The 19,609-nt window shown below is 40.0% G+C and overlaps 1 protein-coding gene across 15 annotated transcripts in view; it reads right to left on the bottom strand.

The window, feature by feature from the left end:
- The window catches only part of Vps13b (vacuolar protein sorting 13 homolog B), a 576,579-nt gene that overhangs the window by 295,148 nt on the left and 261,822 nt on the right, over positions 1–19,609 (bottom strand). For all 15 annotated transcript variants that reach the window (XM_039079215.2, XM_039079218.2, XM_039079219.2 and 12 more), the window contains 2 exons: positions 19,063–19,283; positions 10,108–10,311 (listed from right to left, as the gene is read on the bottom strand). In XM_039079215.2, the coding sequence (XP_038935143.1) occupies positions 10,108–10,311; positions 19,063–19,283 (425 nt within the window). The remainder of the gene's footprint in view (positions 1–10,107; positions 10,312–19,062; positions 19,284–19,609) is intronic.

Raw genomic sequence — 19,609 nt, 5'->3', positions numbered from 1 at the left:
CCACTATCCTAAGAGTATACAGGTATGGACTCATGGCTCCAACTCCAAGATGGTCTTGTTGGGCACCAATGGGAGGAGAAGCCATTGTTCCTGCCAAGGATGGACCCCCCAGTGTAGAGCAATGTCAGGGCAGTTAGGTGGGAAGGGGGTGGGTCATTAGGTTGGGGAGTACCCTCATAAAAGAAGGGGGAGAGGGGAAGGGATGGGGGTTTATAGATGGGAAAGGAGGAAAGGGGTCAACATTTGAAATGGAAATAAAAATATCCAATAAAAAGAAAAAAAAAGAAAAGAAAGTAAAAATGGGGGTCCACTAGAAACAGCCTACAAAGGTGAATAGTGCAAGGTCCCCTGAGTCCCATTGTCTAGCTCAGCACTGGCTCTTCACTCTGGAGAAGCGTGGTGGGACTCCCAAGAGTGTCTTCCTTCCTTGTGGAAACCTTCGGGACTCCAAAATTAACCAGCTTGAACCCTACCAGACCAATTCCATTCCAGTTATTTCCACCCACCACCCCAGCTGGTCCACCTCGGATGCAACCTGCACAGGTGAGCTGACGCATAAACAGAATCCATCATTATGCTGTATATAAGAAACACATCTCAGCAACAAAGATACTCTTCTCAGTACGAAGGGCTTGAAAAAGGGTTTCCAAGCAAATGGACCCAAGAAACAAGCTGGAGTACCCATTCTAATATCTAATAAAGTAGACTTTCGATCAAAAGCAATCAAAAGAGACAGGGAAGGGCACTTCACACCCGTAAAAGGAAAAATCCACCAAGAGGACATCACAATTATGAACATCTATGTCCCAAATGAAAGGGCACCCACATTCATAAAAGGAAGATTGCTAAAGCTTAAATCACATATTGAACCACCCACATTAATAGTGGGAGACTTCAACACCCCATTCTCACTAATGGACAGGACATCAAAAAGGAAACTAAACAGAGAAATAACTAAACTAAGAGGTTATGATTCAAATGGACCTGATAGATATCAATAGAACATTTCACCCAAACCCCAAAGAATATATCTTCTTCTAAGAACATTACAGAACTTTCTCCAAAATTGACCATATAACTGGTCACAAAGCAAGCCTCAGCAGAGACACAAACACTGAAATGACCCCATACATTTTATCAGCACACCATGGATTGAAGATGGACTTCAACAAACTTAGAAACAACAGCAAGTCTCTCTCTCTCTCTCTCTCTCTCTCTCTCTCTCTCTCTCTCTCTCTCTCTCTCTCTGCGTGTGTGTGTGTGTGTGTGTGTGTGTTTTGTTTTTCATAGAAACTGAACAACTCTACTCAACGATTTCTGGGACAGGGAAGAAACAGAGCACTAAAAGACTTTCTAGAATTCAATGAAAATGAAGGTTCAGCATAGCCAAACTTATGGGACACTATGAAGACAATGCTAAGAGGAATGTTCACAAGTGCCCTCATAAAGAAGTTGGGAGTTTTCATACTGACAGCTAAAAGTACATCTGAAGACTCTAGAGAAAAAAAAGAACAAATGCACCCAGGAGGAGTACACAGCAGGAAATGATCAAACTCAGGTATGTAATCAATCAATTTAAAAGAAAGAGAAAAATACTACAATGAATCAAGGAAACCAAGAGCTCATTCTTTGAAAAATCAACAAGATAGAGAAACCCTTAGCAAAACTAGCTAAAAGACAGACAAACAGTACCTAAATTAACAAAATCGGAAATGAAAAGGGAGACATAACAACAGATAATGAAGAAATTCAAAGAATTATTAGGTCTTACTTCAAAAGTCTGTACTCAACAAAATTGGAAAATCTCAATGAAATGGGTAACTTTTTAGTCAGATACAAATTACCAAAGCTGAAAGAAGATCAGGTAAACTATGTGAATAGTCCTATAACCCCTAAGGAAATAGAAGCAATCATTAAAAGGCATCCAACCAAAGAGAGACCTTGGCCAGACGGTTTTACTACAGAATTCTACCAGACTTTCAAAAAAGTGCAAATACCAATAGTCCTCAATCTATTCCACAAAATAGGAACAAAAGGAACATTGCAAAAGTCAGTCTCTGAGGCCACAGTTATCCTGATACCCAGACCACATATATATTCAACAAAGTAAGAGAATTTCAAACCAATATCTCATTATGAACACTGATGCAAAAATATTCAATAAAATACTCCCAAAACTGAATCCAAGAACACCCAGAGATGCTATCCCTTGAGAAGGAAAAGGTGGAATGAGGGAAGACTTGTATGGGAGGGTACTAGGAAGAGAGGAAGGCCAGATATTGGGTTGTAAAGTGAATAAATATATTTTAAAAAAGAAAGAAAATTGTATTACCCACCTGAAGTCCTTACTGACTTGAAAATAAAGGAAATTCCTGTAAAGCCATTATTTTTTTTTCATCTTTATTAACTTGGGTATTTCTTATTTAAATTTCGATTGTTATTCCCTTTCCCAGTTTCCCAGCCAACATCCCCCTAACCACTCCCCCTCCCATTCTCTGTGAGTGTTCCCCTCACCATCCTCCCCCCATTACCGCCCTCCCCCCCAAAAAATCACATTCACTGGGGGTTCAGTCTTGGCAGGACCAAGGAATTTCCCTTCCACTGGTGCTCTTCCACTAGGTTATTCATTGCTACCTATGAGGTTGGAGCCCAGGGTCAGTCCATGTATAGTCTTTGGGTAGTGGCTTAGTCCCTGGAAGCTCTGGTTGCTTGGCATTGTTGTTCATATGGGGTCTCGAACCCCTTCAAGCTCTTCCAGACCTTTCTCTGATTCCCTCAACGGGGGTCCCGTTCTCAGTTCAGTGGTTTCTGCTGGCATTCACCTCTGTATTTGCTGTATTCTGGCTGTGTCTCTCAGGACAGATCTACATCTGGTTCCTGTCAGCATGCACTTCTTTGCTTCATCCATCTTATCTAGTTTGGTGGCTGTATATGTATGGGCCACATGTGGGGCAGGCTCTGAATGGGTGTTCCTTCAGTCTCTGTTTTAATCTTTACCTCTCTATTCCCTGCCAAGGGTATTCTTGTTCCCCTTTTAAAGAAGGAGTGAAGCATTCACATTTTGATCATCCGTCTTGAGTTTCATTTGTTCTAGGCATCTAGGGTAATTCGAGCATTTGGGATAATAGCCACTTATCAATGAGTGCATACCATGTGTGTTTTTCTGTGATTGGGTTACCTCACTCAGGATGATATTTTCCAGTTCCAACCATTTGCCTACGAATTTCATAAAGCCGTTGTTTTTGATAGCTGAGTAATATTCCATTGTGTAGATGTACCACATTTTCTGTATCCATTCCTCTGTTGAAGGGCATCTGGGTTCTTTCCCGCTTCTGGCTATTATAAATAAGGCTGCTATGAACATAGTGGAGCACGTGTCTTTTTTATATGTTGGGGCATCTTTTGGGTATATGCCCAAGAGAGGGATAGCTGGGTCCTCAGGTAGTTCAATGTCCAATTTTCTGAGGAACCTCCAGACTGATTTCCAGAATGGTTGTACCACCATTCCACCAACAATGGAGGAGTATTCCTCTTTCTCCACATCCTTGCCAGCGTCTGCTGTCACCTGAGTTTTTGATCTTAGCCATTCTCACTGGTGTGAGGTGAAATCTCAGGGTTGTTTTGATTTGCATTTCCCTTATGACTAAAGATGTTGAACATTTCCTTAGGTGTTTCTCAGCCATTCGGCATTCCTCAGCTGTGAATTCTTTGTTTAGCTCTGAACCCCATTTTTTTTATTAACTTGAGTATTTCTTATTTACATTTCGAGTGTTATTCCCTTTCCTGGTTTCCAGGCAAACATCCCCCTAAGACCTCCCCCTCCCCTTCTCTATGGGTGTTCCCCTCCCCATTCTCCCCCCATTGCTGCCCTCCCCCCAACAATCTAGTTCACTGGGGGTTCAGTCTTAGCAGGACCTAGGGCTTCCCCTTCCACTGGTGCTCTTACTAGGATATTCATTACTACCTATGAGGTAAGAGTCCAGGGTCAGTCCATGTATAGTCTTTAGGTAGTGGCTTAGTCCCTGGAAGCTCTGGTTGCTTCGCATTGTTGTTCATAGGGGGTCTCGAGCCCCTTCGAGCTCTTCCAGTTCTTTCTCTGATTCCTTCAACGGGGGTCCTATTCTCAGTTCAGTGGTTTGCTGCTGGCATTCGCCTCTGTATTCGCTGTATTCTGGCTGTGTCTCTCAGGAGAGATCTACATCCGGCTCCTGTAGGCCTGGACTTCTTTGCTTCATCCATCTTGTCTAATTGGGTGGCTGTATATGTATGAGCCACATGTGGGGCAGGCTCTGAATGGGTGTTCCTTCTGTGTCTGTTTTAATCTTTGCCTCTCTCTTCCCTGCCAAGGGTATTCTTGTTCCCCTTTTAAAGAAGGAGTGAAGCATTCACATTTTGATCATCCGTCTTGAGTTTCATTTTGAACCCCATTTTTTAATAGGGTTATTTGTCTCCCTGCAGTCTAACTTCTTGAGTTCTTTGTATATTTTGGATATAAAACCTCTATCAGTTGTAGGATTGGTAAAGATCTTTTCCCAATCTGTTGGCTGCTGTTTTGTCCTAACAACAGTGTCCTTTGCCTTACAGAAGCTTTGCAGTTTTATGAGATCTCATTTGTCGATTCTTGATCTTAAGAGCATAAGCCATTGGTGTTTTGTTCAGGAAATTTTCTCCAGTGCCCATGTGTTCGAGACTCTTCCCCACTTTTTCTTCTATTAGTTTGAGTGTATCTGGTTTGATGTGGAGGTCCTTGATCCACTTGGACTTAAGCTTTGTACAGGGTGATAAGCATGGATCGATCTGCATTCTTCTACATGTTGACCTCCAGTTGAACCAGCACCATTTGCTGAAAAGGCTTTTGGCTCCTTTGTCAAAAATCAAGTGACCATAGGTGTGTGGGTTCATTCCTGGGTCTTCTATTCTATTCCACTGGTCTATCTGTCTGTCTCTGTACCAATACCATGCAGTTTTTATCACTATTGCTCTGTAATATTGCTTGAGTTCAGGGATAGTGATTCCCCCTGAAATCCTCTTATTGTTGAGGATAGTTTTAGCTATCCTGGGTTTTTTGTTATTCCAGATGAATTTGCAAATTGTTCTGTCTAACTCTCTGAAGAATTGGATTGGTATTTTGATGGGGATTGCATTGAATCTGTAGATTGCTTTTGGTAAAATGGCCATTTTTACTATATCAATCCTGCCAATCTATGAGCATGGGAGATCTTTCCATCTTCTGCGATCTTCAATTTCTTTCTTCAGACGCTTCAAGTTCTTATCATACAGATCTTTTACTTGCTTGGTTAAAGTCACACCGCGGTATTTTATATTGTTTGGGACTATTACGAAGGGTGTCATCTCCCTAATTTCTTTCTCAGCTTGTTTCTCTTTTGTGTAGAGGAAGGTTGCTGATTTATTTCCCTTAATTTATTCCCAGCCACTTTGCTAAAGGTGTTTATCAGGTTTAATAGTTCCCTGGTGGTACTTTTGGGATCACTTAAATATACTATCATATCATCTGCAAATAGTGATATTTTGACTTCTTCTTTTCCAATCTGTATCCTTTTGATCTCCTTTTGTTGTCTGATTGCTCTGGTTAGAACTTCAAGAACTATATTGAGTAACTAGGGAGAGAGTGGGCAGCCTTGTCTAGTCCCTGATTTTAGTGGGATTGGTAAAGCCATTATTTTAATCAGTACTGCCAAAGAAGAGTTACTGTGAATAGCTGACAAGAAGTGAATTTGCACTGAAAACAGAACAAGTCTATATATTCCCAGCTCTGGCAAAGACAACAGCAATAGCAGGATCTATCCAGAAGTGAATAGTCAATGAGTGTCAACCTGTGATGCATACATGTGACTTACTGAGCAATTCATTTAAACTATCATGGTTCAAATCTACCATTTTGCTTTAGCTTTTCATTGTCCTCTGAGTCTGTGTATGAGGAGCATTCTGGATCCTCATTATATGGTGTGCCACAGCAGCTCTACAATATTGTCTATTATACTCTTTTGTTATAGCACTTCTGTAGTCTCAGCACTCTGTAGGCAGAGGCAGGTGCATATGTGAGTCTGAGGGAATTCCAGATCAACCAGGGATGTATCGTGAGAGCTGGTTCCAAAACACAAGCACACAAGAGTAAAATAAATATTAAGAAAATTATATTAAGAGTGTACTTATTAAAGTAAAGTAACAAGAGTTTGCTGACTAGTATGCTAATAAAGCATCTGAAATTGTCTGCTCAATGACAAGTACGCGCACGCCCTCAGCCTGTGGTGTGTTGCAGTAGGAGTTTAGAGAGGATGCTGTACTCAGTGAGTTGGAGTTTCGTTGCACGTCACACAGTGAAGATCGTCATGTCGATGCAAACCATCTGCAACACCCTGAGAAAGGGCACATAGCTATGACAAAGTGTATGTTGTGTATGCTCTGTGCCCAAATGGCTCCGATGCTCACATGCATGTTGCTACTATGAAGGCTTCCTGTACCGAGATGACTCAAGACAAGACTGCAGTGTTGCCGCCCAACAATGCCTCGTTCAAGGAAGCATGGAACAGACTCCATGAGCTGATGCAGTCTCCATGACAGCTTCTCTGTGTCCCCATGCTTTCCAGTGAGAAAACAGCTGCTACTTACATTAAGCTAAGCAGGGGCTACATTTGAACACACAAGCAAATCCAGGAAAAAAATCAAGATACTTGTGATATGGGAACTCAAAGGATCACAAAAATGAGTTAACCATATGATTCCAAGATGGAAGGAAAGGAAATTGGAAAGGTCATAAAGCAAATTTCTAGAAACACTGTAAACAGAGGAAACAAGAAATAAAAGTGTGGCCCGAAGTCTGACTTTCTGTTGAGCTAACTAGGCCCAGGGTGAGCCATAGCTGACCCACTCTTCCACGCTGAGAAAACATCCAGCAAATCGTCATGCTGTCCTTTACTACTGAATTGTTAAGGGATACAGCTAAAGGCAGGTGTATTCTCAGTATACGGTCACCCCAACAAAAGTATTGTACAAAAGGAAACAAAAAAATTAAAGTGTGTAAAACATGAATATCTAAGTTGTAGCTGTACTAGTCAATGCTCCCATCAAAACCAATCTCAACAGCAGCCCCTCTCGTTCCTGGAGACAAATCAGCCAAAGCACCTGAAGGTACCTCTGAAAGAGCTCGCTCGCCAGGGTTAGGGTCCAATGACCATCTGGGGAGCCAAAGACTTCTTCTTCTGGCTACACTATCTACATTAAAGTGTACATATTCTGTAAATGACTGTCACTTCTAAGTTGTTCAATTCCAATTCTGTATTGCTTCAAATAAGATCTTTTACATAGTCTCTCTTGATAATAAATTCCAGAATGTTTTACATTAATATTCATTTATTTTTAGTTTTTGTCAAACAAAATTAATTTAATCAAATTAATAAATTCTCTTTGAGAATTTATTACTTATCTATAACAAAATTTAAGAAAACCCATGCTCTGACTTCAAATGAACTGAGTGCAGCCACTGAAAGCCGTTTTCAAAGTCTAGGTTTGCCTTTTGTTCTCTGCTGGAACTAGGGATTGAACCCAGAGCTTATGCAAACTAGGCAGGCAGGCTGTCTCCCACTGAGCTGCACCTGCACAGTTAGTTTAAAGTAGCTGAGTAAAACCCTCCAACCAGACTGATCTCACTTTCTTTGAAAATTTCTTCACTTTCACAAATGTAGACTATTCTTCTAGTCTGTTATGTGGCTAACTCTATTGAAATAAAATTGTACCCAACTCTCGTTTATTAAAATCTAATTAATTTATTGAAAATTTTCAAACACTACTTTCCCACAAAGTATCAATAAATTTCCCAGGAGAAATCCTATAATGATCTGTTTACAAATGTTGGTATTATTTATTTCTATTACAGTCTGTATTTAGGTCACCATAACTTTGCACTGGTTGCACACACCATTTGTGCTATGAATCAGATGAGTAGCAATTCCCAATCGGTATGAATCTGTGTGAAGTTCCTACATTTGCAATGGTTTTCAAATGTCTCTTTTCTGAGGAATACTTCCACAGTAGGAAGTCCCAAGGCTGACATCCTTGTGAACACATGATTGGCAAACAACTATTTGATGAAATACTTCTTTATTTCCTACTAAAACAATGTCTCTCAATTTATGTGCCTGTATCAACTGCCTTGTCTAGAAACTTAGTACTTCAAACTTCAATGACTCTATTTCACAGACTGTATTATCTTACAGGTCGTGTGTCTTACAGGTGTACTATAAAAATGAGTACTCAGAGCTGGGAAGTGACGGCACACACCTTTAACCCCTGCCCTCGGAGGCAAAGGCAGGTGGGTCTCTGATTTGAGGCCAGACTGGTACAAAGAGTTCCAAGACAGGCAAGAGTGCATAGAGAGTCTGTCTTCAAAATCAAAAAGAAAAGGAGAGAGGAGAGGGAGAGGGAGAGGGAGAGAGAGAGGAGAGAAAGAAAATAGTGTTCTGTAATTTAATTTGAAAACTGCTAAAGCTACAATGGGTCAAATAGTTTACTGTACAATTTTCAAAGCTTTTGAACCCAACAACATTGAGGCTTCCTACATAAGAACTTGCTGCTCTTACTATGACATGGTAGTCTATTCTCTTCCTCATATGGAAAAGGGAGAAACAGAAGAAACCTGTCCATCACTATAGGCCACTATGCTTCTTCAGACGTCTGACTGTGCACCTGATTGGCAGCAGTGTCTCTGTGCATCTGCTTTGCCCATGTGAGAGGCCAGCCTCATCATCTGGATTTGTGCAGCAGAGAGAAGCTGATTGTGGGACAATAAATATATCTTTTCCAACTGGTTTAAAGGTTTAGATCAGGTAAGGTCAGCCATTCCAGTTTGCTTGCTTTTATTGATTTATAAAATTACAAAAGCAGAGTAACATTCCCATCATCAGACTGCCAAGGGCTTTGTTTCCGAAGGAACTGTCTTATCTCTGCAGAACAAAGCCACAGCATCTACACCAGCTGCTGTAGAACAGGGCTCTCCCCAGGGGTTTAAGTACAGCATCCACCACCACCAGTGCAGAAAGCTGGGTCTCTTGGGAGGCTTAGCAGGTAGAAGCAGGAGAAGGAGGTAGAAATGAAAGAGAATATTTTGGGTTGGCTTAGTGTCATTTCTGATATTTCAATGTTAGGAATCAGAAATTCAACGGGTCCTTTGGTGAATATAACAGTCCTACAACCCAATGAAGACTGCATCACGGACTAATCACACAGTCTTAGCAATGTATCAGTCGACTTCAAGACCCAATTATGCTTTGATCAAAACTGTATCTGAAGTTTGTCACTGTTTCAGAAGTCATGGTGGCATTTAACACATATCTGCAGAGCCCTATTTGTAACCTTTGCATATGAATTTTAGGTAGTAAGTTTCTTTGTAATTGCTACTTGGCTATGAATTCTAACACAGTTCCACCATAGCATTCACACAGTATATATTACTGGATCTTATATATCTTTCTTTTTATCTTAGTAATTTTGCATACACACACACACACACACACACACACACACACACACACACACATATATAATACCATCTGTTTTCATTTTATTTCTTATGCAGTATATTTTATTTCACTTCGGGATAATAGATGGGTCACTATAAAGTATTATTCATTATATCGAAGGAGCAGTGGCATTCCATCTGCCCTTACAGTGCTAAAATGAAAAGCTGAATTGATGACTAAGGGAAAGGAAGACAACAGGGCTCAGAACCACTAAGTTGAAGAAAGTTAACACCCTGCCTTACAAGCAGCCACTGAGCACAGAGATAGCAAGGGAGGGGAACAAACCTCTCTTTACTCATCGTCTTAGCTTCCATACTCCCAAACAGTACCCTCACTGCACCACAGACCATACAGTCCTAGACTGTCACATAGCTTTCGCAGAGTGGTAAGATGGCTTAGCATTCAAAGGAACATCCTAAAGAACCAGGCAGGACAGAGAGCAGCAGAGCTCTTCAAGAGCCTTCTCAAGCTGTCAGCTTCCATGGTGGTAAAGTCACTTTCACTTTCAACAGTGATAGAACCTCACTGTATTTTATCTCTCATTGGGTACCAGATATTCAGAACCACTTACCTCAGTGGTAGTTCCTATGTCAGCAGATGGGCTGCACGTGCTGGTGTCTGGTGGAGCTGTACCTACACTGCTCCGAACTGGAGAACCAGGGACAGGCCCTGCCATCGTGTCTGAGTACACTGAAGACGGACTAAGATGGCCTCTCTTCTGAATTTTATTCCAGACTTTACTCATGATATCGGCCAATTCATAAATGAGCTGGACCTGAGCATAAGGGAGAGTAGGGAGAAGAATCAAGTTTTCAAATTCTATTGACAACCTATTAAAATGTTAGATATAAAAAAACTGACAAGTTCAAAATGTGAGAGTCTACAAGATAACGACCAGTGCACCACAGTGCAGGACTGATTACACCGGCCACAAACTTACACTGTGCTATTTTATGATCCAAACATTTCTGTAGATGGATGCAGTCTAACCAGCAGTGCTCATTACTCAGACTTAGATCCCTTTTAAGAATGATAATGAACATTACAAAGGCATCCTACACAGAGACCTGGGGAAAGCAGAGAGCAAAGGGCCACCTGGGGATGTGAGGTTACCCTGTGCACTATGGGACAGCTATCACCCAGCTTTCAAGATAATTTCCATAGCTAAATCTTCTCTCTTTTTCTGAGATAAAAATGACATGGAATTTCTTTTGAGGCAAGTGAAAAGAGTGATATAACAGAGTTGGAACAGAAAGTCAGTACTTTATGAGACTTCTAGAGACAGAAACCATATCCAACCTCCTTCCCCTGAGATATGCCATTCCAATATTCACAGAAAAACTTTCACTTGCAAACTGTTTGACTGAGTTCTAAGATATTTATACAAGATTTCATAAATAAGCATTAATCATGGAGTTTGTATGAAAACATATTGGCATATACTGTATAAAACAAGCCCCGGAGGGTGGGAGGTGGGGGAGACAGGGCAAACATATAAGCAAACCCACAGCTGGATACCATTCTCTGATCGCCATTTTAAAAAAGTGAAATTCTCCTATTTATAAAGAGTTTCAGCCCTAAGACAAATCCAGATGATGAGGCTGGCCTCTCACGTGGGCAAAACCAATGCACAGAGACCCTGCTGTTAATGCTTCCTTCATTTAACTCTGCATATTCTAGTTTTCTACTGCGTTTGTGTACTGAAGCCTCAAATCTTGAGTCATGGCTATTTGTAGTTATAAAATGATCTAATGACTGCAGATTCTATCAAAAAAAAAAAACCAAAAAAAAAAAAAAAACCAAAAAAAGAACTGTATAAAAAAACGTTCAAGCGGCTGGAGAGATGGCTCAGTGGTTAAGAGCACTGACTGCTCTTCCAGAGGTCCTGAGTTCAAATCCCAGCAACCACATGGTGGCTCACAACCATCTGTTATGGAATCTGATGTCCTCTACTGGTGCGTCTGAAGACAGCTACAATGTACTCATCTATAATAAATAAATATATCTAAAAGAAAAAAAAAAGAAAAGAAAAAACATTCAAGTCATTTTTTATTTCATAATTAAGATTTTTCTCTTAAAGGAAATTGTTGGAACCCAAATCCTTATGAATGCTTTTTTTCTCTTTTTATTAAATTAAAAAGCTATCAAATAAGGAGAGCATTAACTGAAGGAAATAAGTTCTTCTCCTCAGGGTTTAGGGTTCTTTACTTCAGAGGCACAGTACTGTTTTTATTGTCACTACGTCTGATCCCTTCCACTTTTGTTCTTAAGAAGATGTAACAGCACATGTGTTTAATGTGACAAGCAAGCAATGGCAAAAAGCTCAACTGCTACTTTCAAAGAAAGGTCTGCGAGCACATCGCTTGTCTGCGAGCACATCGCTCCTCCTCCCAAATAAAGCAAGCATGCTGAGGATAAACGGTCAGTTTTTAATTGGACTTGAGCTGAAACACGAAGGATTAAAATCATAGAATTAAAATGTGTGTAACTAGAAAACGTAACAACCACTCTAAATACCCCATAGAGTAACAGAAACTCTCATTTTTTGCTGTGAAGAACAGAAAGGTTTTTTTTGTTTTTTTTTTTAAGATATAATTTCTTCTTTTATTATTGAGTGCTGAAATTGTTTCTGGTGACCAACAGCTTGCTTTTTTTTTATTATTATTATTAACTTGAGTGTTTCTTATTTACATTTCGAGTGTTATTCCCTTTCCCGGTTTCCGGGCAAACATCCCCCTCCCCCCTCCCCTGCTTTATGGGTGTTGCCCTCCCAACCCTCCCCCCATAGTCTAGTTCACTGGGGGTTCAGTCTTAGCAGGACCCAGGGCTTCCCCTTCCACTGGTGCTCTTTTTTTTTTTTTAAAGATTTATTCTTTTATTATATACAAGTACACTGTAGCTGTCTTCAGATACACCAGAAGAGGGCATCAGATCTCTTTACAGATGGTTGTGAGCCACCATGTGGTTGCTGGGAATTGAACTCAGGACCTCTGGAAGAGTAATCGGGTGCTCTTAACCGCTGAGCCATCTCTCCAGCCCTCCACTGGTGCTCTTACTAGGATATTCATTGCTACCTATGAGGTCAGAGTCCAGGGTCAGTCCATGTATAGTCTTTAGGTAGTGGCTTAGTCCCTGGAAGCTCTGGTTGCTTGGCATTGTTGTACATATGGGGTCTCGAGCCCCTTCAAGCTCTTCCAGTTCTTTCTCTGATTCCTTCAATGGGAGTCTTGTTCTCAGTTCAGTGGTTTGCTGCTGGCATTCGCCTCTGTATTTGCTGTATTCTGGCTGTGTCTCTCAGGAGCGATCTACATCCGGCTCCTGTCAGTCTGCACTTCTTTGCTTCATCCATCTTGTCTAATTGGATGGCTGTATATGTATGAGCCACATGTGGGGCAGGCTCTGAATGGGTGTTCCTTCAGTCTCTGTTTTAATCTTTGCCTCTCTATTCCCTGCCAAGGGTATTCTTGTTCCCCTTTTAAAGAAGGAGTGAAGCATTCACATTTTGATCATCCGTCTTGAGTTTCATTTGTTCTAGGCATCTAGGGTAATTCGAGCATTTGGGCTAATAGCCACTTATCAATGAGTGCATACCATGTGTGTTTTTCTGTGATTGGGTTACCTCACTCAGGATGATATTTTCCAGTTCCAACCATTTGCCTACGAATTTCATAAAGTCATTGTTTTTGATAGCTGAGTAATATTCCATTGTGTAGATGTACCACATTTTCTGTATCCATTCCTCTGTTGAAGGGCATCTGGGTTCTTTCCCGCTTCTGGCTATTATAAATAAGGCTGCGATGAACATAGTGGAGCACGTGTCTTTTTTATATGTTGGGGCATCTTTTGGGTATATGCCCAAGAGAGGGATAGCTCGGTCCTCAGGTAGTTCAATGTCCAATTTTCTGAGGAACCTCCAGACTGATTTCCAGAATGGTTGTACCAGTCTGCAATCCCACCAACAATGGAGGAGTGTTCCTCTTTCTCCACATCCTCGCCAGCATCTGCTGTCACCTGAGTTTTTGATCTTAGCCAATCGCACTGGTGTGAGGTGAAATCTCAGGGTTGTTTTGATTTGCATTTCCCTTATGACTAAAGATGTTGAACATTTCTTTAGGTGTTTCTCAGCCATTCGGCATTCCTCAGCTGTGAATTCTTTGTTTAGCTCTGAACCCCATTTTTTAATAGGGTTATTTGTCTCCCTGCAGTCTAACTTCTTGAGTTCTTTGTATATTTTGGATATAAGGCCTCTATCTGTTGTAGGATTGGTAAAGATCTTTTCCCAATCTGTTGGTTGCCGTTTTGTCCTAACCACAGTGTCCTTTGCCTTACAGAAGCTTTGCAGTTTTATGAGATCCCATTTGTCGATTTTTGATCTTAAGAGCATAAGCCATTGGTGTTTTGTTCAGGAAATTTTTTCCAGTGCCCATGTATAACAGACAGTTTTAAACCAGCTTGGTAGTTTCGAAGGTGTATATATCTGCTATCTTATCTGGCCATTTCAACTAATTTCCCTAAGAACAAAAGCTGATGTCTGCTGAGACATAAACATTATCTGTAATGCTGTAAATCTGGAAAAGTCCCAAATGTTTAACACTGAACAAATGAAGGTCAACCATATAGCTAAATGTTACTTAGTAATACAAGAGAACACATGTAAAATACGAACTAATCTAAAAATGATTATGCAGAATGAGGGAAGCTAGACAAAAATCACAACTGTAGAATTCCATCTATACCATGGGGTGTCAAGGGCCTATAACTTCTGAGGACGTATTCTATGATGGTTTTTGAGTATATATATCACAAACTTTTTCAAACTGGGTAACTTTTATTTATTTATTTTAGAGTTTATTGTACTCTGTGATACTAATTTACTTCAGTAAAATTGGATAAAGTGAGAAATGAAAATTAAGTCCCTATGAGGCACCATTGTATGAGCTATGTGTGAAGGTAAATGAATAGCAATGGCAATTTGAATATGACACACTGGCTAAATAAAAAATTTTATTCTTTAAATATTCAGAAGTGAAGAAAATCATATCATTAATAATTAACAAAAGTGGAAGGTTATCTCTGAGATTTAGAGAATGAAATGGATACCCACTTAGATCTAGAATAAGCAATTAGTATGAAACAAGAATCTAGGACATGAAATAGAAATCTATTGAAATCCAGTACATGAAATGGATGCCCTCTGAGATCTAGAACATAAAATGGATATCCACTGTGATCTAGTAGATGAAATGGACGCGCACTAAGATCTAGAACATGAAATGGATGCCCACTGAGATCTAGAATATGAAATGGGTGTTCAGTGAGATATAGAACATGAAGTGGCCACTCACACTCACGACTTTATCTAACACCTATTAACTAAGCAACCTTTATACAAGCATTAAGGAGGCCAGGTGAGGACAAAATTTTAAAAAAAAAGTTGAAGGTGGGGTACAGAGAAGAAGAAAAGAGTTGCCCAAATCAGCTATGTTCACACACTGAGCAATAAGGAAAGAGTAACAAGAAGAGAATTCCCTGTTTAGGAAGAAAAAGGTAATTCTAGAGTTTGAGAACTGAAACAGTACCAGACTCTTACTCTTAGAAACAGTTCAAGCCAAACATTATCACTTTAGCATGTTGCATTTTATTTTGTCATTATCAAGACTATTGTCATAGTGGTGCAAAGTCAGGAAACTCATACAGTGAAGTTGAATCTGTTCTTTCACGTTCTAGTTTGTAAAACTTAGAGAATTAAGTGCCATCAATGAGGTGCCTTAAAACAAAAGAGATGTTTGTGTCACATATGAATAAATTATTATATTAGCACTCTAATATACCATCTGAGACAGAGTAGAGTCTAATAAGACCTGAGTGTCCAAAGTTCTGTATCTGCACTTTCAAAGTTCTGCTCCTACAAATGCACAATGAATCCTAACACTATTGTGAGCCTATAGCTATCTGTATCCAAACCTCTTCATTTAAATGGAGTTAATTAGTGCTCATTCTGAGGGCCTCTTTTTACTCATCAGAACCCTTTTACTATATGTAAGATCACATTCAAAGATAAAATGGGGCAGACAACAACATCCCCCTGCACCTAGTCCCAAGGGACACAACTTAAACTCAACAGTTTCTTTTACTCTTAGAAGCATTGTAAAGCATACAATAGCACTAGCATTCTAAGCAACCTAAGAGATGGAGACTCCTGTCTCCTTGTTCTCCTCATTGACACTGCTGGAACACAGTCAGAGGATGGAGTCATGGAGGGGAACTCTGAGTGCTTGTTAAAAACTCCAGGAAAACAACACAATAATCTACTGACCTCAGTTTCATCAACAACATGGAATTCTTGGAATTCTTGGAATGTGCCTGACCCTCCCTGGTGTAGGGGAGTTCACTTCAGATTATTCATTATAACTGCCCTTGCCTGTTTCATATACCTCTAGGGAAACACTTGTTTTTGCCACACATGTCTTGTCCTTGTGATTACACACTTTACTCAGGTGACTCTTCTCAATCCTCAGAGTATAAACTGTCTGATGATCCGAATAAACTTAGCTACCGCATGAAACTTTAGTCTGCCTCATTTTTATTCCAGCTTTCTCATGTTCACCCAGCCAACTACAGGGGTAAAAAACAACACTATGAAACCAAATTATATAGCATATAACAGAAAGAAGCTGGGAGAGTGTCAGCAACATAGTTCTGTGCATAAAGAAACTTGTAACCAAGACTGATAACCTGAAGTTCATTTCCAAGACCTACATGTTTAAAGGAAAAAAGTAACTCCTATAAGCACCACAATAAGATAGATAGATAGATAGACAGACAGACAGACAGACAGACAGACAGACAGACAGATAGATAGATAGATAGATAGATGCATGCATAGATACATAGAGACAAACAGACAGACAATAGACAACAGACAGATGATGATGGATGGATGGATAGACAGACAGATATGATATGATAGACAGGCAGACAGACAGATGATGAAAATTTAAAAAAAGGCAGGGAGAAAAGAGCTGCTTTGTAATGGAAAGGAAGTTTTATAATATGGAATGATATAGGAAGTTTTTTTTTTAAATACTTCAAAAACTGGCTGATAACTACAAAAGCAGGAATAGATTTATAAATTTTGAATTTATGAATATTGGCCCATCAGATTAAAGATTATGCTAAAGGGGATTGTTTTAAAAGTAGTATACAACCCTGACTATATGGAAAATATACAATAGTATACTTGAAGTTAAAAAAATGTAAATTTTATGATAATTAATAATTTACACAAAACCAGATGATATAAGTTCACTGTGATTGTAAGGTGGCAGAATATAACAGAATTGGCACATCACGGTTGAAATGTTATAGAAGGGGAAATGACTTTAATAGGAAACCTTTAGTAAATGTTCTCTTCTGGTGTAAAATACAGCAAGATGTGAAAAGGGGCTGTGAGAGACTCTGATTAAAAATTATATTTGGTCACTTCAGTACACGCTCCAGTCCAGCAATAAAAATATAGTTCATCAGAATTTCAAAACAGCACATCCACATCTTTAACTGATTTTATCCCACTAGCGAAAAAACAAATTTATGCTCATCAATACAGTTCTTATTATAAAACTTGAGAGAAATTTAAAGCCATTCTTAAATCTAATCACTGCAATGCTGATTGCAAGGCTTAAAGACAAAAAGATATGGTATTTAACAGAAGAGAAGTCTTTTTTTTTTTTTTTTGCGGAGTTAGGTCACATTTTATTATATTTTATTCTATTAACTTGAGTACTTCTTATATACATTTCGAGTGTTATTCCCTTTCCCGGTTTCCGGGCAAACATCCCCCTAATCCCTCCTCCTCCCCTTCTTTATGGGTGTTCCCCTCCCCATCCTCCCCCCATTGCCGCCCTCCCCACAACAATCACGTTCACTGGGGGTTCAGTCTTAGCAGGACCCAGGGCTTCCCCTTCCACTGGTGCTCTTACTAGGATATTCATTGCTACCTATGAGGTCAGAGTCCAGGGTCAGTCCATGTATAGTCTTTAGGTAGTGGCTTAGTCCCTGGAAGCTCTGGTTGCTTGGCATTGTTGTACATATGGGGTCTCGAGCCCCTTCAAGCTCTTCCAGTTCTTTCTCTGATTCCTTCAATAGGGGACCTATTCTCAGTTCAGTGGTTTGCTGCTGGCATTCGCCTCTGTATTTGCTGTATTCTGGCTGTGTCTCTCAGGAGCGATCTACATCTGGCTCCTGTCGGTCTGCACTTCTTTGCTTCATCCATCTTGTCTAATTGGGTGGCTGTATATGTATGGGCCACATGTGGGGCAGGCTCTGAATGGGTGTTCCTTCAGTCTCTGTTTTAATCTTTGCCTCTCTCTTCCCTGCCAAGGGTATTCTTGTTCCCCTTTTAAAGAAGGAGTGAAGCGTTCACATTTTGATCATCCGTCTTGAGTTTCATTTGTTCTAGGCATCTAGGGTAATTCGAGCATTTGGGCTAATAGCCACTTATCAATGAGTGCATACCATGTATGTCTTTCTGTGATTGGGTTAGCTCACTCAGGATGATGTTTTCCAGTTCCAACCATTTGCCTACGAATTTCATAAAGTCATTGTTTTTGATAGCTGAGTAATATTCCATTGTGTAGATGTACCACATTTTCTGTATCCATTCCTCTGTTGAAGGGCATCTGGGTTCTTTCCCGCTTCTGGCTATTATAAATAAGGCTGCTATGAACATAGTGGAGCACGTGTCTTTTTTATATGTTGGGGCATCTTTTGGGTATATGCCCAAGAGAGGGATAGCTGGGTCCTCAGGTAGTTCAATGTCCAATTTTCTGAGGAACCTCCAGACTGATTTCCAGAATGGTTGTACCACCATTCCACCAACAATGGAGGAGTATTCCTCTTTCTCCACATCCTTGCCAGCGTCTGCTGTCACCTGAGTTTTTGATCTTAGCCATTCTCACTGGTGTGAGGTGAAATCTCAGGGTTGTTTTGATTTGCATTTCCCTTATGACTAAAGATGTTGAACATTTCTTTAGGTGTTTCTCAGCCATTCGGCATTCCTCAGCTGTGAATTCTTTGTTTAGCTCTGAACCCCATTTTTTTTTATTAACTTGAGTATTTCTTATTTACATTTCGAGTGTTATTCCCTTTCCTGGTTTCCAGGCAAACATCCCCCTAAGACCTCCCCCTCCCCTTCTCTATGGGTGTTCCCCTCCCCATTCTCCCCCCATTGCTGCCCTCCCCCCAACAGTCTAGTTCACTGGGGGTTCAGTCTTAGCAGGACCCAGGGCTTCCCCTTCCACTGGTGCTCTTACTAGGATATTCATTGCTACCTATGGGGTCAGAGTCCAGGGTCAGTCCATGTATAGTCTTTAGGTAGTGGATTAGTCCCTGGAAGCTCTGGTTGCTTGGCATTGTTGTACATATGGGGTCTCGAGCCCCTTCAAGCTAGAAGAGAAGTCTTTTAATAAGACAGTGAACATTAAAAAAAAAAACAAAAAACTTAGCTTTTAAAATAAAGTGTACCAACCTGGGGATTAGAGCATTTTATCTCTAATGACTCTAAGTCAACATGTAAACAGACAACAAATGAATGCCTCCCTTCAGGTCCCACTGGAAGTAGCTGCTGAGATGTGACTGCTAGAGTAGACGTACATCCCATAGGCTCCACCAGGGACAGTGTCACTTGCTTGCCAAGAAGGGTATATATGCTAAAATGATGCAAGCTTATGGTCCAAGGAAATGCATCACCTATAAGAGAATAAAACAGAAACAGGAGTCCAACAAAATTTCACAATTAATAACAACAAATAAAAATGATTTAAAATTTCAATATGAAATATAACACTTGATATAACAAAGGATTTCAGAGACTACCTTTACATGCTACTTAAAATAATTTAATTTTAGTATTTGCAATTACTATAATATTCTTCTATACACTTCATATACTATAAGCATTATAGAAAGAAAGCTAGACATAAAAAATAGAAACAGAAATAAAAGACCTAACACCATCTTTGCCACTATGGTGGATAGTAAGTGTTCCTGCATTCAGAAATTGCATAAAATGGAAT

This window comes from Rattus norvegicus, chromosome 7 (genome assembly GCF_036323735.1).
Source record: "Rattus norvegicus strain BN/NHsdMcwi chromosome 7, GRCr8, whole genome shotgun sequence".
Classification (NCBI taxonomy): Eukaryota; Metazoa; Chordata; class Mammalia; order Rodentia; family Muridae; genus Rattus; species Rattus norvegicus.
Note: the sequence above shows the minus strand (reverse complement) of the source record. Positions and strands in the feature narration are given on the sequence as shown.